General features: G+C 35.6%; 6 protein-coding genes across 9 annotated transcripts in view; 2 read left to right on the forward strand and 4 right to left on the reverse strand.

Moving 5' to 3' along the window:
• LOC128880942 (division abnormally delayed protein) overlaps positions 1–8816 on the reverse strand; it is a 47330-nt gene extending 38514 nt beyond the window's left edge. The window contains exons 1-2 of the mRNA XM_054131536.1: positions 7503–8816; positions 4834–4974 (exon numbers count right to left, since the gene is read on the reverse strand). Coding sequence (XP_053987511.1) covers positions 4834–4974; positions 7503–7734 — 373 coding nt within the window. The 5' untranslated portion in view covers positions 7735–8816. The remainder of the gene's footprint in view (positions 1–4833; positions 4975–7502) is intronic.
• A 32-nt stretch (positions 8817–8848) lies between these two features.
• On the reverse strand, positions 8849–12139 carry LOC128880930 (DNA replication licensing factor Mcm7). The gene is made up of 10 exons (XM_054131500.1): positions 11911–12139; positions 11602–11810; positions 11354–11511; positions 11093–11273; positions 10892–11029; positions 10614–10799; positions 10309–10522; positions 9747–10224; positions 9522–9673; positions 8849–9430 (listed from the first exon to the last, which is right to left on the reverse strand). The coding sequence occupies exons 1-10, from the start codon at positions 11948–11950 to the stop codon at positions 9015–9017; spliced, it is 2172 nt and encodes a 723-aa protein (XP_053987475.1). The 5' UTR covers positions 11951–12139; the 3' UTR covers positions 8849–9014.
• A 160-nt stretch (positions 12140–12299) lies between these two features.
• Positions 12300–14256, forward strand: LOC128880960 (bystin). 2 transcript variants are annotated; one of them, XM_054131579.1, is made up of 4 exons: positions 12300–12479; positions 12602–12831; positions 12927–13849; positions 13928–14256. In XM_054131579.1, the coding sequence occupies exons 2-4, from the start codon at positions 12688–12690 to the stop codon at positions 14154–14156; spliced, it is 1296 nt and encodes a 431-aa protein (XP_053987554.1). In that variant the 5' UTR covers positions 12300–12479; positions 12602–12687; the 3' UTR covers positions 14157–14256. The 2 variants fall into 2 exon arrangements, with proteins under 2 accessions (XP_053987554.1, XP_053987546.1); XM_054131571.1 differs by having other exon boundaries at positions 12301–12831.
• Positions 14257–14403: 147 nt separating this feature from the next.
• On the reverse strand, positions 14404–16404 carry LOC128880979 (ribonuclease H2 subunit B). 2 transcript variants are annotated; one of them, XM_054131611.1, is made up of 5 exons: positions 15888–16404; positions 15433–15671; positions 15064–15349; positions 14764–14984; positions 14404–14696 (listed from the first exon to the last, which is right to left on the reverse strand). In XM_054131611.1, exons 1-5 carry the CDS (start codon positions 15943–15945, stop codon positions 14604–14606), a joined length of 897 nt encoding a protein of 298 aa, XP_053987586.1. In that variant the 5' UTR covers positions 15946–16404; the 3' UTR covers positions 14404–14603. The 2 variants fall into 2 exon arrangements, with proteins under 2 accessions (XP_053987586.1, XP_053987578.1); XM_054131603.1 differs by having other exon boundaries at positions 15858–16400.
• A 711-nt stretch (positions 16405–17115) lies between these two features.
• Positions 17116–19955, forward strand: LOC128880971 (annexin B9-like). Its single transcript, XM_054131591.1, has 7 exons — positions 17116–17287; positions 17428–17479; positions 18253–18634; positions 18746–18898; positions 18987–19160; positions 19275–19456; positions 19587–19955. The coding sequence occupies exons 2-7, from the start codon at positions 17450–17452 to the stop codon at positions 19638–19640; spliced, it is 975 nt and encodes a 324-aa protein (XP_053987566.1). The 5' UTR covers positions 17116–17287; positions 17428–17449; the 3' UTR covers positions 19641–19955.
• Positions 19952–23211, reverse strand: LOC128880932 (uncharacterized). Of its 2 annotated transcripts, XM_054131524.1 has the most exons (10): positions 22895–23211; positions 22345–22768; positions 21961–22191; positions 21445–21860; positions 21060–21351; positions 20825–20972; positions 20597–20659; positions 20431–20503; positions 20143–20342; positions 19952–20052 (listed from the first exon to the last, which is right to left on the reverse strand). In XM_054131524.1, exons 1-10 carry the CDS (start codon positions 22918–22920, stop codon positions 20000–20002), a joined length of 1926 nt encoding a protein of 641 aa, XP_053987499.1. In that variant the 5' UTR covers positions 22921–23211; the 3' UTR covers positions 19952–19999. The 2 variants fall into 2 exon arrangements, with proteins under 2 accessions (XP_053987499.1, XP_053987491.1); XM_054131516.1 differs by having other exon boundaries at positions 20431–20659; positions 22895–23209.
• Positions 23212–24957: the final 1746 nt, after the last annotated feature.

Genomic DNA, 24957 nt, shown 5'->3' on the forward strand with positions numbered 1-24957 from the left:
CGATTATCGACGTATATATATATATATAATTTGTTTTCAGCCATTTCGACATAATCAGACCTGCACCACCTATCAAAAATCGCCATAGACTTTCCAGACAACCCAATATGTTACATTACTGAATTGTGCACGCTTCATTTTGCGACATCGAGCTGTCCGTCGAAAATCGTTATCGGTATATCGGTTACCAGTATTATTTTCTACGGGATTCGTGAAAAGAATTAACAGATTTCACGCTTCCGTATTCCAGTATCTCATATCTATCAGTTTGTCCCTGTCTCTATCCATGCTTCATCGTATGCCACAAACGTTACATTTCCCCGTTAGGCACACCCTCCCCTTGTTTCAAAAATAAAATGATTTTCAATCATAAAAATCTCGCAAATGTATAAGACCCATCTGGTAATCACTTCGAAGTGTTTTATGAAAGACAAACGTTGTTGTTACGAAAATTTATTAGGTTGTCCCAAAAGTTTCTTTCGCTTGATTAACAAGTAATACATGCGCAATATTTTATCTTTTATTAGGCTGTCCAGAAAGTTCGTGCCAATTTTTAAGAGAACTTCAAAGGCACGTTTTCATTGTAATATACATTTATTGAATTACATAGGTACCATTTCGTTCCACAACCTTTCCACCTTTTAAGAGATGTACATATATATCTATACTATATCTATATATTCTCTCTCTCTCTCTCTCTCTCTCTCTCTCTCTCTCTCTTTCTTTCTTTCTTTCTTTCTTTCTTTCTTTCTCTCTCTCTCGATGAGATTAAAAATGACTTGTGGATTTCGCGACGGCGCAATGCTTCGAATGCTCGAGGAATAAATATTTCAAAATGCATCGTACAAATTTATAAAAGACATTTCAAATATTTTCATTTGTATACGAGTGGACAAGTCCTACATTATTTCTGCGCAATGACGCACATCTACCTTCGTTAGATAATCTATTAAATAATCGTTCCACGATTTCTTTCAAATGCGATGCGTGTGTGTCATGAATGTAAGAATCACGAAACAGCTTAAGAAATGTTCTCTTCGAAGAGAGACAAACTCGACGATTCATAGTCATTCAAGGTCGAGTAGGATACTTTTATGGTTTCATATTTCAAAAAATATTGGTTTCGCGATTGGTTACGCATACACCTTGATGGAAGTAGAAAAAAAGATATAGGTGCCTTTTCAGAAAGCGTACGTCAAACGTTACGAAATATTATTATGAACGCGAGCCCTGATTAAGAATTCGAGTAACGGCTGAATTAAATCATCATGCGGAGCATGCATTCCTATCGGCGTGATACGCATCGAGTTATACGCATGCATCGATGTGCACCGAGCTCTATGCACATCGAGTATGCCAGCGATACTTTTGCCCGTATTTTCACGACCAAAAAAAAAAACACTGGTAATAATATAATAACTCGAGTTGTGTTGTCATAAAAATGTAGATTAACGTTTCGCGAAAGTACACAGCCTATATTATACGAGAAAGTATCTGTTTGCTGACAAATTTTCCGTTGGACGTATATGCGTGCACGGGCATTGATCGAAAAATACGGTGTCGCGACACTATAAATATCTATAAACTTGCATTAGGTATGCAACGTATTCTGCACGCGTTCACTATGATGTAGACACGATCTCGTACTTCTACCATGGCGAAATCGTTTCAAGTTCCGAATCCAAAGTTTGGCCATTTTTCTAGTTCGTTGTATAAACAACCGGATTACGTAGCTCGGTAAATGGAAAATGTACGGCCGAAACGACCGCAAAAACATGCCTCGAACCACGAGACGGTCAAGACGAAAAAAATGGGAGCAAGCGCGTGGAAAAGCATACGATGTCACGACATGACACAGGACGTTCAAGATTCCTTGCACGAATGTGTCGTGTCGTGTCGTATCGTGTTGTGTCGCGTAGGCGGTTCGTTCCGGATTCTTCGTCCACCTCTTCTTCTGCAATCCGTTGTTTAGTCAGTCTCTTTCGTCGGGCGCCTCCTCTTTCTTCGTTGCAGGCGTAGTAGGAACATGCTTTTGTGAAATCGTCACTTCGCCGACCCTGAGACGTCTCGAGAGTGGACGACTACATTGACTTTTCAACTTTTCAGACTACGCGCATCGCTATCGTACGCCACGATTTCTAGTTTACCACGACCTTCTATTCGGAATCTAAAAATATTTCTCATTTTTCTCTCTTCGATCGATCAACATAAAAAAAATTAAACAATTTTTGTCCGAGACAGCCTACATTTGATAATATTTCGAGTCGAAATACAATAAATCGTAAAAGGATTAGATTTAGATTTAGATTTAGAATTATTCAATATAATTTCAGATATTCGGAAGTGTGATTTACGTCCATAGCCTCGGGAACGTATGCAGTTGCGAGCGCGTAACACAATTTTTGGAGATGTATTTTCATTTTCCTTCTTTCGGGAAAAATCTACTTCGAAAGTTCACCCGAGTCGTGTGACATTTCGAAATTCGTTGTCTCATTGTACTATATAAAAGGTACTTTCGTACCTACCGATTTCTATTAGCGAATCGATCAAAGTATTCGGTAATTACTCCTATTTCCGATTATACTAAGTGATAACAAGTAAACGATAAACAAGCCCCGGAGACAAGCAAACTGATGGCATTGCGTAACGGCCAGAGAAATTTCGTTGGTCGTTCTGTCACGAGTTTAAAATAAATTACCGCGATGCAGGCCGATGACCTGGCCCGCCCAGCACGTGCAAAAATCTTTTTCTCCCTCTAGCAGCTTGCCACACGCGGAGCCAAAAGCATAGGAAGACAACGATTCTCTCGGAAAGGTTCGCAGCCGAAATAACGAGATTATAACATCTCGAAGAATGTTTTACGCTTGCGTTTATTTCTTCCTCCGTGTTCAAGTATTATTTCGAGCCATGTCTCGTCCGATATATCAGCTAGGAAATCGTAATCTGTTCCGTTAAATAAATTTCAAGAGAAACGTACGCTACTTCGAAATGCCTCGATCCTAAGTACGCATTAAAATGTATCGCGACGATATCGCTACAACCCAACAGGGGATTTACGTATGTATACATATATCTTGAAATGAAAACGTTAATGCAATTTGATAAAAGGTCCGAGATAATTTTCCTTGCGGCAAGACACCATTGTTCAATGTTGTTTGCGTAAAACGTGTCGAGATTCGCGAATACACCATCAACAATAATAGTAACGCTCTCCCGCTGGGTGGGACAGCGAGTGCACTTAGAAGCGCAGCGGTTGTACTTGTTGATGTTTTAACAACTTCACGTGCGAAAATGGAATGCGAAGAGCAACACTTTTAACCCTACCGATACCATCGTCGCGACGTTTCGCGATTCGACAAACTAATTGCGGGTATAATCTTGTCGTCTTCGTAAAACGATCAAATCTATGGGAATTAATTCCAAGTAAACGAATGCAAGCCTCTGGTATAGCCAACCATTCGCGTTTTGGCTCGGATACCACAAGACGAAACAACCTTCTCGCAATAATTGCCGCTAGCAAATTTTGTGGCTGAATGAACCGACCAGTTTCGAATTCGTGGCCCGGAGGTTTCGTGCAAGCCGCACTTTCGAGAGAGCATCGAACAGCATTACAAATTGCAACGCACGCACAGCCTTATACGGATACGAGAAAGCGAGCTCTGGCTTCTCTCCCTTCCTCCTCAGCCGTTAACCCGACCGATCCGGACCGTGGAACCCGGTCCTGGACATCAAACAGGACCAGATATGCCGTGTTGCAGCGCCGAACTGGTATACGTGCGGCTCTGCACAGCTCTCTCCGAACCAGGTGCAATCGACAGGTCGCTACCGATGCCGTTGCAACCGCGGGATGTATTCATTTATCGATAATCGTGGAATCGAAAATAAATATACGTTACGTACAAATTCTGTCGAAATCAATCAAAATCACCTTTAGAAATCTCTACCTTTTATTCGCTTGTACACATCTCCAGTTACTCGAGCAGAGACCTGCGCCATTTTTATATCATATCAAGAAACGAATCGAGCGAAAGGGACCGAACAAACAGCTGGAGAGACAAAGGGATGAAAAGAAGGAAATGAGGAGGTTAGCAAAGGAAAAAATGATAAAAACGGAAGTAAAAAGTTGGAAAGCTGCAACGCAAGCTGAAACGTGTCTGGAAAGAAGGGGGGTTCGAAGAGGAAAAGCAGAAAACCTAGGGCAGGCTAAGAAATAGGGAGAAAAGGGTACAAGAGAACCACCATCGCCGAGGCCGACGCCGACGCCGACGTTACGTTCGGGGAGCGTTGGTATCGAGGGATGGATTCGTATTTAGCTATAGCCCCCTACGTTACCCGCCAACAACTTTCCGCAGCTTTCCGCAGCTTCCGATCTACCTGAAATCGCGCAGCGTTCATTTCGGTGCGACGAAAAGAGTTAAGATACGAGAACTAGAGAAAAGTGCATAGATAGGAAAAGGAAAGGAAGAAAGATCAAAGAGAAGAGGCATGTTCCAGTTGGCACGTAAAAATGGTAACATCGACTAGATTTTACCAATTTAAGAAACTGTTTCGCTCAATCCCATTTGCGGAGCTCTCGGCGAGGCTGTAAAATGCCTGATTCGAACGATCAATCGTTACAACTCTCTCTTTTCTTATTCTAACCTCGTCTCTCCGAACGAAAGGGATTAGCCAAATAAGCCTGGTTATCGTAATCTCAACGATTTAACAAAATTAGTATTCATACGTAAAACGAAATTAATTATAATTAATTATCTAAATATCTTATTTTTTACTCGCTCGATAGACGGCATGGTTACGTCCTCCCCTTACAACGATAAGGTAACACAAGCTTACCCCTTAATGCATCCGCTGTTGTTGCCAGAAGACCTTGCAGACTTCTACTATGATGATGGATCAAATCGTGAAAATCCGCCCTGGCTTGATGTCTTAACTGTTCTTCGGCTTCTCGGTTGCAGCACAAGCCGTTGCAAGTTGCTGAAATAAAAGTAGCATATTAAATATGTATTTAAAAGCAAACAGTCAACTCCTTGGATGCGTCTCTTTTCATTTATTTTTAATCTTCGGCAACGGCAAATCGACATCGCGAGGATCGTGTAAATCGATTTCAAAAACCGCCGAACCATATTTTCTACGGGCAAATTTACCATGACATAAAAATGTATCGCATCGTCTCATCGTCTAGCACAATTACAGCATGACGCCGCCGCCGACGGCGATTGCTCGATAAAATACGATAGACTCGCATCTGTGTCGCAGAGGCCACGGATGGACAAACAGAACGAGGCTAACGGGATCCTCGAGAGGTCCTGGCTCGTTTCAATAGATCCTTTTGGCCTCATTCTACTTTTCATCCACCTCATCTTATTCACCAACGATCCTATCTCCTTGCCGCAATCTCGACTTCCGTTAAGTTAGCATCACAAAATCAGCTAACTCGAATCGAACCTAATATTATTAATTAATCGCAATTTTTCGAAATATAAACTGCACTCTCATTTTCTCGAAAAATCGATTATTTTTCTTAACCGTTTCCTTAAAACAATGGACCTAAACGATGATTGATCAAATCGCCGCGGCGTAGGATAGTAATGATTTCACCGCTAGAGACACCGTCCCGGTCTCCTTCCCTTTATTCCCCTCTATTCGGTCCTTTTGTATCGGTCTTGAAGGAATGTCTTGACCGATCTAGGTAGCGCCACACGGATAACTCACCTACCTACCTACCTACCTACCTACCTACTTCAAACCATCTCGCTATTTTCCGCTCCGATTTTTCATGATTCATCGTTGCCGATCCATTCTTCGATCTTTCCGATATGGATACTTTTCGAACAGCCGGTACTCCCACCCCGAACTAACTTCTTGAAACAATATGCGAACGAGTAAGCGACACGAGAAATTGCATTCTGTCACGAGAATACAAATTCATCAGCGATAACAAATTTTCGCAATGATTTCGATAACGCTGTCGAAATATTCTACCTTCGCTATTCGAATCACTCGAAATGGCGGAAGCACCACGAATGAAACGGGAAAAAATAGTCAAGAAAAAGAACAAAAAGGACCAACAACGAGAATCCCTCGGAACGGTTTACGATGCGTCAAGGTATGGTGCGTTCCATCGCGGGACTTTGGAACGGCTTCGTTCTCACGGCACCAAACTTTTCGTCTATTTCCTCTTTTTATGGCATGTATCCAACCATAAAGGGAATGAAATTTTGTTGAACGCGTAAGCGAAGAAAATAAACCGTTCGAGAGCGATTTCTGTATACATATACGTCAGACGACGTACCGTTATCCTTTTCGACAAACTAACAATAATAAAAAGACAACTATTTCTGTTGGACAGCGCGACACCGCGCCGACGCGACGTCGTTAAGTTTACGGGGCAAAAAGAAAGCGACGAAATCGCTTGGTCGGTTAAAATTAAGAACGTTAACATCGTTATACTTCGATCCCTCTCGATTTTCGCCGTTAGGTGTGATGCACGGCACTTGACGCGCGGAAGTGCATAAAACCGGAAGCTACATCAACGAGCCTTCGCCCTCGATTCGACGAGTGGTTACAGTCGTGCGAAGTGGGTTAGAATACGATCGTTCCAAGAGAAAAAGAGAGTGCGAGCGAGAGACAGAGTTACCATTCGTTCATTCAGCCTCTCGTGACCAGTAATTGCTTAGCAGAAAATCGGCACGCGATCGGTACCACGCAATGGTAATACCTTTTATGACTCGATTTCGCAGCCTTTAGGACGATAAAACCTGTTCGCGCTACGCAAACTTTCTCCGTATAGAAACCGCCGAATATTTGGCCAATGGTACCAGCTCATCTCCGTTATAAGTACAACATGTACAACATGTCTACGTTATAAGACGGATTTGATCGTTCTCACGACCATTGAGACGGGTTTTTACAACGAGTGCTCGAGCACCATTTGATGTAATAAAATCAAGTACCGTTTACTCTAACAACTCTACAAGATTACTAAACAAAACGTCATAATTAGAATCAAGAGGATGTAATCGAGACTTCCAGTTCCAATTCCATTTCCTACCTCTCAGATATTTGTCGTCAATTTTATTAGAGCCTCTTCAAAAGCCAAAAGTACTTGACAACAGTGTAATAAACGCTTCAATGGCTATTTACGGAGTACAATAGAATATCTATTATGTGAACACCCGGTATGCAAACCTTCTATTATATTCCCTATTAAAATATTGTATGTACGTGTGTGTACAAACGTTTACATATTTTGTTCGATTATATTAAATTGACACGGTTCGTATAAAAGACAATTTTATTAAAGAAACACGCGATGTAATTAAGAAACCATAGAAATGTATCATTGCCAATATTTAAAGTTTAAACAAAGAAACGAAAAGTTCTATTAAAAACTATGCTAAAGAAATACAAATAGCAGATACTCGGACAAATCGAGAAATTTTCTATCCTATAATATTACGGTTCGCTACTTTTACTTAAAGTGATACATATCGGTAACTCACTTTTCCCCGTATCCTCGGGCGCATTCTGCTTGGTGGCGACAATCGTGATACTCTTGCTCTCGAAAAAAGGCTTGACACGTTCGCAATCGGTGGACACGAAATCGGTATCGTTCTCTGGATGTTGGGCAGAACGCGTCGATCGAGACGACACGAGATCAAAGTAGCCGCATAATAGTATCAGAATTGACACAGGTGCCAGGATCGCGTGTCGATGCCTCTGTATTATTTTCATTTTGAGCAACTAGCTGGCGACACGCGGGAACGGGGCCAGAAATCGACAGTAAAGAGAGTCGAACGACGATGGATGACCGGTAAATTTCGTAAATCGTGATTGTGGGAGACGAGCAAACACGAGCACAAACACGAACACGATCACGAACACGTAACACGATCACGAACACGAACACTAACACGAACACGGGCTGCGAGACGACTCAATTTCTCTGCCTCCTCCTTCTTCTTCTTCTTCTTCTTCTTCTTCGGTCGCGTATTCGGCACAATCGTTCCAAGAGTCATCAACCGCGGGTCGAGAGACGCGGCTTCCTCTTTCTTTTGTCGTTCAACGAATCGCTCGCACTGCGAAACGTCACAGGGATGTTACTTGGAGTTGGAGCAGATCTCGAGACGTGCATTTGGTGCGATCACGATGGACGGACGGACGAAACGACGGCTACGAGTAATCGCGATATGCACCGTCCAGAGACCGCGCAACACCGTCTTATGGTCCGCACACATGCACACCCGACCACTTCGAGTACACCACAATAATAACCACACACATGCACGGCACGTCTGACCGCACGCAAGCAAGCATGCATGCATGCACTACGCGACGCGCGTTCCACGAGTAGCTCGATGCGACTGAAGCAAGTACCGAGACCGGCACAGTACACTCGCAATTCGACCGACCGGCACTCTCCCCTCTCTAACTTCACTCCCTATGATTCGTTCGCTACCCTATATCCCCTCCCAATCCACGCTAATCTACCGCTCAGCGCTCACCTAGTTCCTCGTTTACTCACGTTTACTTACCTGCCGCGACCGCGACACAGGCGATACTGCTCGTTGATCCTATCTGCTCCTATCATGTCCTTCGAGGACCTTGTATGCCGCCATTTGTCTTCGCCTTTTCCACCTTTATTTCCATTTATTCTCACCTAAAACAACTGAAAATTATTCCCTACGTTGTTGTGTAATATCTCAGTCTGATGCATTTACTCGACACAGACTCTATACACTAACCTAACTAACCAATACAATATAAATATGTTGACGGTAATCCCAGCCTTCGTTGATGCTGTTGCAAACCAGGGAACTGCCTGCAGGTGAGTATGGTATAGAAAATAACGAAAAGGTATTTTAGAAATAAAATAATTTATTTCTTGTACCCAGTTGCACTACTGTAAAGGCCATTTTATAAACGCGTCGAGTCAAATTTTTTCATAATAAAAGTACAAAAAATATGTATAAAAATAGTTAAGAATATATAAAAGTACATTATCTGTAGAATAATTATATAAATATAATTTGCGTTCTTCGTTGATTCACTTGCCATACGTTCAGTGCCTCGTATTCTTCGATGCAATCGTTAATTTGGTCGGGTTTAAATCCTTTACTTGTACATCGTTCCAGAATATCTGATACTTTAACAGTTTTCTTCTCACCCGCCAACTCTCGAATAAGGTGGAAGATTCGATTCATTGGATTCTGGTTTACGTTTGTTATCAACGTTTCGGAATAGTTGATAGAATGTTTAGACATCTCGATTAATCTATTCGCCTCGTCGATGTCTGGTTTTTCGACGACGTTTACTAATCTTAGACGGGCCAATGCAGTCGATAAACGTAGCAATGCTAGTAAATTACGAGCGGATGTAAAAGTTCTATCGTGACTATTACGGGTTGTCCTTCTCATTTCTACGTAAGATTCTAAAAATAACAATTATATAAAACTATTACAAATAATGTTATTACTTGAGCATCGATTCATTTTTTTCTTTAATTCGATCCAATTCCTTACCAACTATGTGATCTGTTAATTCTTCAGGAATTACAGGTTGTTTCGTTTTACATAAAATAATATACTTTCTAATTAAATTCATATCCAAGGCTTGCGATTCCATAGGAGGTTGTATACCGTGTTGATGAACGTAAGTTATATGTTTTGCCAATCTAGAGAAATATGTTTCTTTCATCACCGTTTTCTCATAAATATTTAGATACAACTACACATGTAAATACTAACTTTAAATCGTTACTACGATCTGCTCGATCCTGAATCAACCATAATAAATCGAATCGCGACAATAAAGCAGCAGGTAACTGAATATTTTGTTCAACTGTTCTCTTTGGATTATATCTACCATAAGCAGGATTTGCAGCAGCTAATATCGAGACTCTTGCATTCAAGCGAGTTGTAATTCCTGCTTTAGCAATCGATATTGTTTGTTGTTCCATCACTTCGTGAATAGCCGTTCTATCCGCATCTGCCATCTTATCGAATTCATCGATACAACAAACACCTTGATCCGCTAATACTAAAGCTCCTCCTTCGAGCATCATTTGACCGGTTAGAGGATCTTTCATAACGGAAGCGGTTAAACCAACTCCGGAAGATCCTCTTCCAGTTGTGTATTGAGATCGAGGTGCCAACCTTGTTATAAACGAAAGTAACTGCGACTTGGCTACTCCTGGATCACCCATCAAACAAATATTGATATTACCTATAAGTAATAGAAATATTTACATAAAAATAAGGAAAATTATATAAATATATTTTTGTAATTAGAAATATGTTAAACATTCACCTCTAATTTTAATATCCTCCCTATGCTTATCTGTTCCACCAACAAGAAGTAATAACAGAGCTTTTTTAACATCTTCGAGTCCATAAATTTCTGGAGCTATAGAACTAGCCAATTTCCCGTAGAAATCATCCTGACTTAACAAAGACAATTCCTCGTCTGTCAACATGGCGTTGCTATCATCGATGGTTTGCGAATTAGTGAGGCAAACAATTTGCTAAATCGTATAAAACACACACACACACATACAATTATGATGTATACTATCAAATATAAACAAAAATACTGCTAAAATTATCAACTCATACGTGGGCATCTATATATGTTTCATTCAAAAGAGCTGCACCAAGCCGAGCAGTGAAACCAGATTTTACGATAGGCAGAAAGATACCCGTAATAAGTACATGATCTCCTGGTAAACATTTTCTTGTCTTTTCACCCCTGCAATACACTGTTAAACTTCTTGGAATATGACCCACGGGAACTTGGTCGCTCTGAAATAATTGCCGTAATTGTTATTGACATAATCATTATTATAATTCTAATTATCGAATAAAATAATCATTAATTATTATATATCATTTACGTGTTCTTGTATTTTTATTTCTTGAAATTTCACAAATTTTGATCCTCTTGTTTGCATATCTAATACACCACCAGATTTATTTATACGGCAATCGTCGCTCGGACACATTCGCAGTGGCATATACTTTAAAGATTGTACCTAAAAACCCTAATTATAATAATCTTTCGTTTATTACTGTTAATATAGATGTTATTTTCTCACTGGTTGAAATGTTTCGGCACCGCATTGATCACACGTGTACGTAGCGACGACAAGCAAGGGCATCACGTCGCTACATTTTGTTACTATACCTCGTACTGTAACCAACTTTCCTATTTTATCTGCTTTTATATCTCGCACAGAATATTCCTTTGATGCATCAAAGTTCTTAAAGTATACTTCGCTAAAATGTACATGGAATTCTTAGTATGCGTGTAGGCATGTATGCATGAAGATAAAATAGAAATAAAATATTAAAAGTACAAGCGTCTCATAAGTTCTGGAGCGTATTTATTCCTTGGATTATGTTGATCGTGTCTATTACGACTTTCCATCAACAATCTGTGTTCGATATATATATCCAAGGCATCTTTTGGAGGAACAGGTCTTTCTTTAAGATCGGGCAACATCTCTTGAATAAGCTATAAGCATTTTATGATAAATACAAATTTATTTCTACTTTATATAATCGACTTGTATGTCAAAATATAATATAACAAATATGTACTCACATCTAAAAGTAAATTAACATATCTTCGAGTGTTATTTGCAATCGATTCTGCTAATTCGTCGTCAAATTGATGAACATCGTCTAATTCTATTGTGAGATCTACTTGTTCACGATGAGCTATATCGACGAGTTGCTTTCTATATTTTAACATTTTTTCACCAGTATCATCGTCTATTACCACAAACTCCGTCAAAAATGTCTTAAATAGTTCTAATACGAGATATAAACATTAAACGATACATTAAAAATGTATAAATCTTAATATAAACATCAGTGGTTAATAACCATTGTAATGTATAGTAAATCTCACCTCTAGCTTTTGTATAATCTTTCGATATCTTTTGTGCCATTTTTTACCAATTTACTTTCACAACTATTCTAAACTTTAATTTAGACGGTCAATCTTTTTGAATAAATCGAAATACTATAATTCAACATCAGTCGTAACCGTTATGCCGTTATACATACTCGGAGATTATTTTACTATATTCTTCCCGCCTAAACTGGCCTAAGCTAAATCGCAAAGTACCGTGGTAGTAATTGTAATTAGACCTGGCATAATACAACGTATCTACCATGCTACCAGCAGGCCATCTATTGGAGAATTCGAAACAACAAATACATGTGAATGCATATTGCATAAAATTGTATAAAATATTATTATTCTGTGGCTCTGTAAGGAGAAAACACCATATATTAATTTTGCTTATGACGCTAATAATCTTTCAGTCGTGGTCAGGTCAATTCTTGATTGGTCTTGAAAGTTAGAGTAGTTTTACTCTACTCACTCTGTGGTGTCTACATACTCTGTGGTTTTGCTATCAATCACGTCATTTTATTTACAGAATTTCTCGTTATACAGAGTATAATATTCTTATTGTTAGTTTATTTTTATTTAAAATAAAATTTGTAAACACATATTTTATTAACATTAGTTACATAAGTTAGTTTATGTTTATGATTATTTTCAAATGTATTCGATCACGTGGTTGGTTAAATAGGTTATACATATTCGAACGAAGAATCAAGTCCAATCGAGTCTGTCATGTGTTTCGATTAATGTTGCAAATAATATAAAAATTAGGAAATGGGAAAAGCGAAAAAACTAAAAGTTTCCAAAGGGGAAACGAAACAATCAAAAGTTACTTTGTTAGATCAAATAGAAGATGAAAAAACAGTGAAATCAAGAAATAGAAACAAGACCAGAGTTCGCAATGATGAAGATGAAGAGGTTATATTTACAGTCTTTATGCGATAATTTTATTAGCTTAAATTCAGCTACTAATTTCGTTTTTTAAGCATAATGTTTTGTTTAAAATTGTATAGTTTGTGGATTCTTCTCTTTCAAAGAAGATTTTGTCTCAAGCTAGACAACAACAAATGGAAATTGAGGAGGAAACTGGATTGATACAATCAGGATCTACAAAGAAGCCGATAGTAAAACTTTCCACTGAATTTAGTGATACAGAGGAACAATCAAGCGAAGATGAACTGGATAATTCACAATATTATGAAAATATTGAAATAAATGAAGAAGATGAACGAGCTATACAAATGTTTATGTCTAAGGATGCAGCTCCCATAAAGACATTAGCCGACATAATATTAGAAAAGTTAACAGAGAAAAAAACAGAAATTGAAACTCAATTTTCAGATGCAGGTTCTATGCAAATGCAAGAATTAGATCCAAGAGTTAAAGCAATGTATGAAGGTGTCAGAGATGTTTTAACAAAGTATCGCAGTGGAAAATTACCAAAAGCATTTAAAATTATTCCTAGTTTAAAAAATTGGGAACAAATATTGTACATTACAGAACCGCAAAGATGGTCAGCTGCAACAATGTATCAAGCTACTCGAATATTTGCTTCTAATCTTAAAGAGAAAATGGCACAAAGATTTTATAACTTGGTACTATTACCCCGTATTAGAGATGACTTGGCAGAATATAAAAGATTAAACTTTCATTTATATCAAGCACTACGAAAAGCATTATTTAAACCTGCTGGTTTTATGAAAGGAATTTTACTTCCTTTACTAGAATCTGGAACTTGTACATTAAGAGAAGCTGTTATTATTGGATCTGTGATTGCCAAGAATTCAATACCAATTTTACATTCTTCAGCGGCAATATTGAAAATTGCAGAAATGGATTATACAGGTGCTAATAGTATTTTTCTTAGAATATTTTTAGATAAAAAATATGCACTTCCATACAGGGTCATAGACGGTGTTGTATTCCATTTTTTAAGGTAAAATTGTATTTAATATAAATTACACATAACATTTTTTAATTATCATCGGATTTTGAAGATAACATTTACTTATAGATTCGAAAGAGATCCCAGAGAATTGCCAGTTTTATGGCATCAAGCATTATTAACTTTTGTGCAACGTTACAAAAGCGATATTAGTTCTGAACAAAAGGAGGCTTTATTAGGATTATTAAAGAAGCAATGTCATCCTTCGATTACTTCTGAAATACGAAGGGAATTGCAACATGCAAAATGTAGAGACCTAGAAATCACAGAACCTAGACCAGAACCAATGGCTTGTTGAAATAAAAATTCCGATACTCTTTGCCACGAATATATAATATTTAATCACTTTTCTGATTCTTGATTATTATAAATTATAAAATTATTTAAAACTAAAAATTGACACATTTTCTTTAAGTATTTGCATATCTTCTTGCAATATATTTTATATATATATACAGAATTTAAATATAATTATTAATTATTTAAAATAAACGCTTTCTGCATTTTAATGTAGAGAGACATTGTAATATAAAAATACCTACCAATAAAGTATAAAAAAAATTATTTCTCTATTATTTAAACAACTATTTGACAAGTGGTTCTACATACGTTTACATATTATTTTTGCATCTATTTCTACAATGACGATGGTGAAAATCATACTTTTATAAATCATATATATACATTACAATACTCCAAATCTTTAAAGTTTGCAGTGCTGTAACATTCTACAACCATTTAAACTTTATTTTTTTTTGAAAAAAGTTGAAATATTTTTGGATCCAGCTGCTGCTTTTTGCCTGGCTAATTCCTTTTTACCAATAGTTGCTTTTTGAGGCTATGTAACAAAATATAAAAAATACATACATATAAGGATATATTTAAGCATATATGAAGAATATTACCTTTTCTGATTTTGTCAAATCAGGAACTTTTGGTTTTAATATTGATTCATTTTCAGTTGTATCTTTCTTAGACCTTTTTTCACCAACAGCATCCTTAGGACTATGTAATTTTCGTTTCTTAGTTTCTGTTTCATCTGGTATATTTAAATGTTGTGCTAACTTTTTAGACAGATCTTCTGAAAGGTATTCTGATACTATACCATGAGCATACTTTAAATATTCTGTAAAAAACCAAATCAAATATATATTGTCTTCAATTTTGAATATAAATTAAAATAAATAAGATAAATTCATTCTTACCCACTTCCGATGCATTCTCAAGCTTAGTACTTTTAATGTAAGTAGCGCTAATAGCACCCTGTGATACATGAATACCCTTCTGCTTTAATACATCGGATACTCTTTCTACTTTTTTTTGTAACCAGATCAATGCCTTTTCTTCGTTAAATTTATAAGCTTGCAACGATTCGTCTCCTTTACGGTCAGCTATTAATGTTAATTTTAAACTCTGACATTGGGCAAGACGCGATGTTTCTGGAAAATCTTCATCCCAAAGACATTGGTCTAACGGTTGTGCTTGTTGAGACTACAAGTGCAATACTTAATTTCGTTAAATTAACAGAAATTGAAACTGTAGCATAATAGAAGAATAATCTATCGCAACGTTACCTTTCTTAAGTAAGGTAGTACTAAAAATATTGGATCGATAGGAGTAGACAAATGCATTTTTCCATCAGACTTCACATTGTCATCTATAAACCACGATCTTTTATTCTCATCAAATGTTAAAACTTCTTGTACAGTTAGGTTTCCAGGACTAAACACAAACATAGCAGGCTGATTCGAAGCTGGGTGTCTTAATTTAATTACATCGGGTATTCCTCCATGTGTACTATCTAAGCCATCACCTGAAACACACAGAACATTAAAAAAATATATATCTTAAAAAGACAATCTAACAAACAACGTAAAAAACCAAGGATTATTCGTAAGTGTAAAAGGATTCATAAAAAATACCGGCAAATCTTTAATCACCACACGAATATATTAGACAAATTTTCAACATAGGAAATTCTTTTTACGCATTTATTCACCTTTCATAAGAAAAACCCACGTATTTGTACCTGGATACGAATTAGTTGTTTTGACGCACTTTTTTGGTGATGCTTTGGTACGCGGCATATTTACGCGCGTTTTACACGATCGATATCACGTTAGGTTATTTACACCTCTCACACAATTTTCACCATGTATTAATACATATACATAAAACAAATTTAGCGATCAGCCATTTTTGGTAAAAGGACCAACTCTTAATTTTGTATTGCTCGTTATTCGGAATATACTGCACCACTGCGTATCTATTTCGGTAAAAGAATACGTTAAACACGACATGCCGCCAGCGTTGTGGAGGATAACATTTGAAATCTCGATGTGTGGTCGAACGTCAGTGAATGGTCGATGATCGGAGAACCGGGCCGTGAAGAGGCGTTGCCGCGCTACAAGCCATCTTTTCAAAAAGAGAACTCCAGCAAAATCGTACTCTAGCGTGAAAGATTTAAACTACAACGCATATTATATTGTATTTCTATCGATAAAAACACATTGAATTTTTATTAACTGATCTTTACGACAAACATAATTATTCCCATACATAATGAAAATCTTTGTGCAATTGTGATATATTCTAATTCAAAACCACGTTTTAAAATATTTTTTTATAAATAATGCTCGTCCATTTTTATACGAATATTTTTAACCATTTTTATTTAAATAATTTTACTTGAACTTTTACACTCATCTTATTGAATATCTATTTTAACTTAATGAAAAGATGAAAAATATTAAAATTGTATAAATCAAACATTACAAAGTAAACATCAGAGTATTAAATCATCGACTTTATTAAATTGGATAACGTACTTTATATGACTTTTCGAAAATTGATTAGTTTATCACTATCAAATGAGAATTATTAATATGTGCAAATGTTTTATAAAAAAAAGTTTCAAAAATTAGGTAAAAGAAATATCCTTGTAAAAGTAGGTCTCAGATGAGTACTACACAAACTTAAATATTAATATTTATGTACTATTCTAAACTCTAAATATAAAGTATCAATTTTGAATTTAAAAATACAAGTTTAACTAATCGGTAAACTACTACACCGCATTCTAGTACGAGGAAACGAACGGAAGAATAGTATTCTTCGAATTTTTAATTTGTAGGAATGACTAAGTGGGTATACGTATACATATAATATACTATATCTGTACATCTGTACTGTATGTTACATGATTATGTTGTCATTGGTAGCATTGTGACCTTTTTCTTCTGACTGATTACTCACTCCTTCGTTAGTACGTAGAAGGTACCTTGAAAGAGCTACGGATGACGTGATGCGAAAGTGGGTGTGCCCAAGTATCACTATTGACTGGCCGGCTTTCGTACGTGTAGGATCTATCTACATACTTCTACTTATCGAAAACAATTCAACTGTCAAATTTTCTTAAATACATCCATTGTAAGTACATTTCTTATGCAAATGATTGTGTCAAAAAAAAGTTTACACAAAACTTGTAGCATCGCATAATGAATTCGCATATTTACCGGCAGCCTTTATTAAATGATCGATTAATTAATCAGTATTTCTATTATTTCTAGGTTGTATCTCGCAGAAACAAAAATGTCACAACAACAATACTATCCGTTTAAAGTAAGTACACTCTTAACGTTACTATTTCGGATTTTATTATTATTTTTTTATACGAGTAAGATTAAATTGATCTATTTTTTACTCGGGTATCGATCAGCTGTATTTTTAACGTTGGTTGCTACGTCTAAACAAATCAATCTATGTACATCCGCGTACTTTGAAGGAAAAATATTATTTGATTGTACATATTTATCACGATACGGTTACAATGTGATTATAATTACATCATTTTTTTTATTAACAACGAAAATTTTTCCAGTATACTTATCGAATTGTAATATGTTAAAATTTCGATATATTGTAATAGTCTAAAATCCATGAGCAGCAAAGTCAAGCGGTAACTCGTGATTTCATATCAACTGACCCATGAACTGCTTGTCAGTATTTCTCTTATAATAAAAAACAAAAACAAAAAGAAAACAATAAAAAGCACCAAATAAATGAAGGTGATAACCTGCTAGAAATCTATACATATTTCAAATATAATCCAGTCATTTTATTTTAAAGAATTATACAATATTAATTATGTTTTTGAATACTTTTGTATAATTATTTTAAGCAATTTGGTTGACATGAAATAAAATAAACTAGGTGTTTTTAGTAGTTGGCAATTAAGTTGTTTTGGTTTTTATACTATTGAATCACAGTCTTGTCTACCTCTACCAGAGGAACAAACAATTAAATAATCTTACATTTGTTAACTAATATATTTAAATGAATAATTATTTCAATTCACTGAAAATCTCATATAAATTATACATCTTGTATTTTAGTGTACTCCTACGGTATATCCTGCAGAACCATTTGATGCAAATGCAGATGCTTCGCTGCTACGTAAAGCAATGAAAGGTTTTGGCACAGATGAAAAAACAATTATTGATGTCCTTACAAAAAGAGGAATCGTCCAGCGACTGGAAATTGCTGAAGCATATAAAACATTGTATGGAAAAGATCTAGTTAGCGATCTAAAGAGTGAACTTACAGGGAAATTAGAAGATGTTATAATTGCTCTTATGACACCATTACCTCACTATTATGCTAAAGAATTGCACGATGCAGTTAGCGGATTGGGGACTGATGAAGAAGCAATTGTAGAAATCCTGTGTACTTTAAGTAATTATGGCATACGTACAATTGCTGCATTTTATGAAAACTGTAAGTCCATCGATTAGCAGTTTTTCTACAGACATAACCTTACCAACTGTTAGAATAGATTATTTTTACATGTTTACATTAATCTGATAAAGTTCATTTTGTGTATAATAGTGTATGGGAAAACTCTTGAAAGTGATTTGAAAGGAGATACTTCAGGACATTTCAAGAGATTGTTGGTTTCGCTTGTTCAAGCAAATAGGGACGAGAATCAAAGTATAGATCATGCTGAGGCTGCAGCAGATGCGCAAGCACTTTACGATGTTGGTATGTATGTGTTTATATATAATAGTTAAAGTTTGCATATAAGTTGTACGTATCTATATCATTTTAAAAATTATTTATTTTACTCTAGGCGAAAAACAGTGGGGAACAGATGAATCTCAATTCAATGCTATTTTAGTAACGCGTAGTTATCAACAATTAAGACAGACTTTCATTGAATATGAAAAAATATCCGGACATGATATTGAAGTTGCTATTAAAAAAGAGTTCTCTGGAAATCTTGAAAAAGGTCTTCTTGGAATAGGTAATTAGTTTCTTTCTAGTAACATGCAATTTAGTGAAATTATTTTTTTTCTTCTAAGAATTTCATTTTATAATTAAATATATCGATATGTATATTATATGTTTTGTATCACAGTAAAGTGTGTGAAATCAAAAGTTGGTTTCTTTGCTGAACGATTATATGCTAGTATGCATGGCATAGGCACAAAAGACCGAACGTTGATTCGCATTATTGTTTCTCGATGTGAAATTGATCTAGGTGATATAAAAAAAGCTTTTGAAGAACGATATGGAAAATCACTGGAAAGCTGGATTGCTGTATGTATTTCTGGAATTTTCAATACGCTGTATTTAGTATTTAACGTACATCTTACCTTGTAAACTACCGCGTTGCGTGTACTTTTTTTTTTACATGTACATTAAATCATGAAAATTCGTTTAATTTCAGGGTGACACATCTGGAGATTACAAGAAAGCCCTTCTGTCACTTGTTTCTACATAATTTTGAACGAAATATTGTATAAGAAATTTAAAACTTTAAACAAGTTTTGATGTACAATTCTATGAAAAGTGTTTCGTTCAAATTACAGAAAAACACGCTTCAAGCGCTTACATCAAGTGGCATAAACGAATCTGTATTATAGTGAATCTTTTTACACAATTTTTGAATCTTTACAGCACTGTAACTGTGCTACGATCTGTTTTTTTTTTCTAATAAATTAAAATTTATACATAATGAAATATTTTACAATGAAAAGCTTATATTTATATAAATTGTTATAAAATCTATATGAAAATAAAAATATTACTTACAATACCTTGTTGCATGTATCGTAAAATTTATTTACATTTACATTTAAATTAATCATTTAATACCTCTTTCTTTTTATTTCTTAAACTTCTGCGCACAGTGCCTTAAAAAAAAATTGGTAGGAATAATTAAAATGAAATATGATTAAAACTATATGTATTTGCAATTAGAAATAGTAGGTTATGTTCAATACCTGTGTTGGATTCTTTTATTTTTGTGGGTTTTCTGTTTTTTAAAAACGGTTTACTGAGTTTTGGATGAAACATAGCTGGCATTCTCTCAAAATGTTTAACCATTGGTGTCGGTACTATCTTATCCAGTGGAATCCAAGGAGAATTATGTAAAGTATGGTACTGTTCATCATAAACTGTGTGTATATCAAAAATATTTTTCCTGCAAAAATGATACATATACTCAAAAATAAAATTAATATCTACTTTGAGTAGAGAGAATTAAATTAAATATGTTTTAAACTATTTACCCCGGACTTTCTACTTCTTTATAAACAGTTGCAAATGAACCATTTCTTACTGTGTGTCTCATAACATAACGGCCTGGAGATAGGTTCGCGAGAGATTGAACAACATTATGTAAAATTGTCAAAGAATCTTCAACTTTTATATTATAAAGCCGTTTGATTTCATTACTTATCGACATCGCTGTACGATGTTCCACTTGTAATATTTCCGATGTTTCTGCATTTATCCGAACTAAAATAGAACATGATTTATATACAGTGAAATTAATGTTTCAGATTAATATTTAAATTAATTAAGATTATTATTATATGCTTATACATAGATATTTCTAAACATTGCCAAAAGTATTAATAATTAATGATTTACGTATTATAATCTCGTAGGATTCGAATTTACCTCGTGCGAGAAATGTGAAAGGTCTAAATACCAGAGATATCCATTGTTTCAATGATTCTTCTAATGTTACAGCTTCGGCACCAAGATCAACTTGATGTTCTAGTTTTGGCGCCAATAGTAACAATTTTTGTACATTATTTTCTAAAGTCTATAATTAAACATAACTTGGCTATTATTTTTATACTGTAAATACTTTTTGTACTATTTTATGACGGATGTGTTAACATATACAAACCACAAATCCATCTGTTTTGGTTCTCACCAACATTTTGTATTCTTTGATAACATTTTTCATTAATTCATTTTGTTCAGAGGACTGTGGCCCTATAGAAAACAATTTGTACGATACATTTTCTTTCGTGTTTACTTGTTGTTTTAAATTGCTTTCAATACTTTTGGTTTCTCCTACTACATTTAAGTGTGTCTTTGTGTTTATACCACACGAAGTGTTTTCATATTCATCTTCGAGTCTCAAGATTACTTCGGAATTAACTTCGCCAAATATATTATCGTAGTACGCTTCGGTGCTGTCATTATATATTTAAAAATATCAATTATAGTGTTATTAAATAAAAAGTTTAATGAAAAAAGTTTTCATACTAAATAGTTTTTTGTCTTACTTTTCCGAAATAGGATGTTCGACATTAATAAGGAAATATTTAAGAATGTATTTATATACCCAATTATTTTTATGCGGTACAGTGTTTGCACTTGGTGGTGCTGGTTTATCTATATAGATAACATTTTTATCATTATGCCTTTTTATAACTATAGGTAAAATCCAGGAATTCGAAGAACTTGGTCCAATGTTATTTACTAAACAATTAAGACCACTGGATGAAATTACTAAATCCACATTATTATTTTCAGCCAATTCTTGACAATTTGTATCTTCACTTACTGGTAATTTAGAACAAATTGGCGATTCCTTGGAAACATAGGTTTTAGGAGGAAACCTTTCTTGTAACTGTTCAGAGCTTATGCATAGCATATACGAACTGTGAAAGGTTGGTAGTACTATGTTTGGTAAATGACCCTTAATAATACAAAATTCTTATTAACATAAACAAGCATACAAAGTTGTTTAGTAGAAAAGTTAAGTAACCACAATAGTTTTATGTGAAAAAATGTCTCACCCTTTGCAAACAGTCAGAAATAAATTTTACATCAATGTTTTTATCTGCTACAAATGGTACATTTGTAACTTCAGCATAATACCTAGGAATGTTACGAATGTACTGCAACTTTGATCTCCAATGTAAATTAATGTAATCTTCGCATGTGATTTTCAATAATCTTTCATGCCACTTGCTTTTAGCAAATTCTAAAAATTCATCTTGCTCTCGAGATATTATACTTTGTAAACTCTATAAGAAATCAATTATATAAAATTCTACAAGTAATGCATATTAACTATTGTTAATGCTTAAAGAAGAAACTGTCTTTTATATCCAGATATTAAAGGATACATAGCATCAAATACAACTAAAAAATTCTTAATAGCAGTAAGTTTTGTTTACCATATAAGTCTGTAATTCTTCTCTATCTGGTTGAGTTAATTTTGGCTTATCGGATTCTGAAAATCTTAACAACACTCTTAAACACAATGCTTGCTGTTCTTTATTTAAGTTAGATGGCCTAGGAAACTGAAACTTTGATTTAACAATACAAGGCACATAACGCGAACGCTTAATGTTATTCGATTGTTTTAACCTATTTTTTTTTTCCATGTCAATAGCTTCAATACTATCATCTAAACCTTGTTCATCAGACTCAGGTTCTATGTCGCTCATTAAATCAGTTTTAATTTCTTTATATTCATCTATAATATCATTAAATGGATCATTGAAATTCCCATTCAAAATTTTATGCATAACACTCTCCTGTTCAAATCTTTCTATGTTGATGAAAGTATTATCTATCATATCTTCTAATGGAGGATTCCTTATAAAGAAACAAAATGATTAACGTTAATATTGTTATACACTAGAAGAAGATGATCTGTAATTATTCCATAGAATAATAGTGTTTCTATTGTCTAAATTGGAAAGTTGCTTAATATCTACTTACCAATCAATGTTTAAGAATCTATCCATGATTTATAAAATAGAAATGCTTTTGACTTATAATATGTTTAATTTCCTTTCATGCAGTCGATGGGTGCATTCAGATGGGGCTACCGAAACTAAAATCCACTAGCCGGTCACGCTACGACGTATTTTTTAGTAGATTCTTGTTTGCCCGCCATTATTCGTACTTGTATAATAGCGTTAGGTTGGTACACGTGTGTAAAAATAGGAGGCAATCGGGATTCGTAAGTTGTAAAGATCCTACAATTAATCAAATTATTCTTGTTCGCTATTAAACATAGTGGCAAAGTTTTTCTGTCCGGCATGTTTACCGGCTGACAATGCGTTGAAAATAGTTTCCGATATGACCGACCTTAAATATAGAGTGCGCTGTAGAAATGTATTTAATTTTGTTACCGACACATGGTATTTTATCATGTATCGTACTATACATTTTTTTGTTATCTACCTACGGTTTTGTTCGACAATTGGTAATAAAATACTTTGTCGGTCTAATAATTTTCTGCTACGATTTTAATAATTACCTGTGTGGTCACATTCTTGTTATAAATATATTTCCTAACTCACAAAAGTATAATAATTTTATTAGACTAGACTTTTTTGATCCACTGATTGTGTACGACCATACATTATCCAAGAGCCGAAAATACAAGAAACACACGTTTAACTAGTTGAGGGTATTACTATTAAACAATTACTATTGAATATTTGATGGGCATACCGTTGGAAGAGGATTATACATAAAAGATACATTAGAAAGGTTTAGATAGGCGATCCAAAGGCAACTGGTCGAAGAAAAAGCCTTTCGAAAAAGAAAAGGAGAAGAAATAAAAGTACGCGATACACGTTATAGTATAGTATATGTATATTAAATAGCGATAAGACAGGTAGAGAGACTAACGGCGCGGATAGTTTAGCGCTTAAAGTAACGCGTAAATCGAGGGACCGGTGTACACGAGAGGGAGAGAGGGAGAGAGGGAGAGCCTATCGTTCTTCGAATTGACTAAATTAGAATTTTCCATAAGCTGATTGACGTATGAAAGAATGGTAAGCCAGGGAATGGATAGGGATAGGAGGTCCGGAGAGAGGCCGGATAATAGTTAATAGCTAGGAAGACGACTCGGACTGGTAGCGTTGCTTCCGCCACTGACAGCGCCTCCCTGCTCCCCACCGATTATAGTGGCAATATGTTTATACTGGACTGATAATGAATTCATGGTGTGCATAGGGCAACCTACTTGTGAACAGGTTGCATCAGCATTACAGATCCGATCGCGCAGATGCTCTTTTGTCGGTAGATGAGTGAGAGCCCTGGGGATGGCGGTGGATGATATCAGATCTATGGGGGTCGAAGTAAAAATCAAGGGAATCGGAGGATTCCCGTGCGCCTATGTATACGAGCTATCCATGTATATGCAATTTGTGTAACTACGCTCACAATCAGCCGAGCGTAGATGTGTGGTGTGCAGTGCGCAACCAGGGGATCCCACGGATCCCAATGGGGAACCATCCTCGGGGCTTAATGACAATTCTGACTATTCTATACCGCTCAAACGCTCGTTTGCGCTTGTTTGTATGTATTACGATCATTTGTACTTAGGCGGGTATACGCACACACATTCACACAATCACACCAAGGTTTGGTTCGCGATGTCCTCGAGCGGAACGAACCGGCACGAGAAACATACGTCGTCCTCCCTATCGTACAAAATAATATTCCTTCTATGAAAACAAATAGGATTTACCGTATTATACATGTTCCCCCGGAACGGTATCTTTATCACGAAGGTGTGGCCATTCCAGTCCTAGCATTTGATCCGCGTCTCGTGCTTCCACGACATTTCAAATGTAAACAACAAGAGAGTCGAGAGTTTGTTAGTTTTTGTGTTCAATTCCATATATGTATACAATACACAGCTATGTATGTATACAAGGTTATCGTGTTCGTTTCGAGAGGTAAACCACTTGTTGTTCCATCGTGTGAAGGTTCTGTTGTCCGTGCCGCAATTAGTTCGCATAACGAAAATTCTACCGTACTATTAT

Source organism: Hylaeus volcanicus, chromosome 1 (assembly GCF_026283585.1).
Source record: "Hylaeus volcanicus isolate JK05 chromosome 1, UHH_iyHylVolc1.0_haploid, whole genome shotgun sequence".
Classification (NCBI taxonomy): domain Eukaryota; kingdom Metazoa; phylum Arthropoda; class Insecta; order Hymenoptera; family Colletidae; genus Hylaeus; species Hylaeus volcanicus.

Excerpts from the sequence above, each read along its gene's own strand:
- LOC128880979 (XM_054131603.1), bottom strand. The coding sequence starts at position 15,945 with ATGCCGCGTACCAAAGCATCACCAAAAAAGTGCGTCAAAACAACTAAT. Across the intron at positions 15,672-15,857 it reads GTGGGTTTTTCTTATGAAAG|GTGATGGCTTAGATAGTACA; the intron begins GTGAATAAATGC and ends TGTGTGTTTCAG. Across the intron at positions 14,985-15,063 it reads TGAGAATGCATCGGAAGTGG|AATATTTAAAGTATGCTCAT; the intron begins GTAAGAATGAAT and ends GGTTTTTTACAG.
- LOC128880932 (XM_054131516.1), bottom strand. The coding sequence starts at position 22,920 with ATGGATAGATTCTTAAACATTGATTG. Across the intron at positions 21,861-21,960 it reads TTTCTGACTGTTTGCAAAGG|GGTCATTTACCAAACATAGT; the intron begins GTGAGACATTTT and ends TGTATTATTAAG. Across the intron at positions 20,973-21,059 it reads CCAAAACAGATGGATTTGTG|ACTTTAGAAAATAATGTACA; the intron begins GTTTGTATATGT and ends GTTTAATTATAG.
- LOC128880930 (XM_054131500.1), bottom strand. The coding sequence starts at position 11,950 with ATGGCACAAAAGATATCGAAAGATTATACAAAAGCTAGAG. Across the intron at positions 11,512-11,601 it reads ATGTTAATTTACTTTTAGAT|CTTATTCAAGAGATGTTGCC; the intron begins GTGAGTACATAT and ends AAATGCTTATAG. Across the intron at positions 11,030-11,092 it reads GTGCCGAAACATTTCAACCA|GTACAATCTTTAAAGTATAT; the intron begins GTGAGAAAATAA and ends TAGGGTTTTTAG.
- LOC128880971 (XM_054131591.1), top strand. The coding sequence starts at position 17,450 with ATGTCACAACAACAATACTATCCGTTTAAA. Across the intron at positions 18,635-18,745 it reads TGCTGCATTTTATGAAAACT|TGTATGGGAAAACTCTTGAA; the intron begins GTAAGTCCATCG and ends TGTGTATAATAG. Across the intron at positions 19,161-19,274 it reads AAAAGGTCTTCTTGGAATAG|TAAAGTGTGTGAAATCAAAA; the intron begins GTAATTAGTTTC and ends TTTGTATCACAG.
- LOC128880960 (XM_054131579.1), top strand. The coding sequence starts at position 12,688 with ATGGGAAAAGCGAAAAAACTAAAAGTTTCCAAAGGGGAAACGAAACAA. Across the intron at positions 12,832-12,926 it reads GCAATGATGAAGATGAAGAG|TTTGTGGATTCTTCTCTTTC; the intron begins GTTATATTTACA and ends AAAATTGTATAG. Across the intron at positions 13,850-13,927 it reads GTTGTATTCCATTTTTTAAG|ATTCGAAAGAGATCCCAGAG; the intron begins GTAAAATTGTAT and ends ATTTACTTATAG.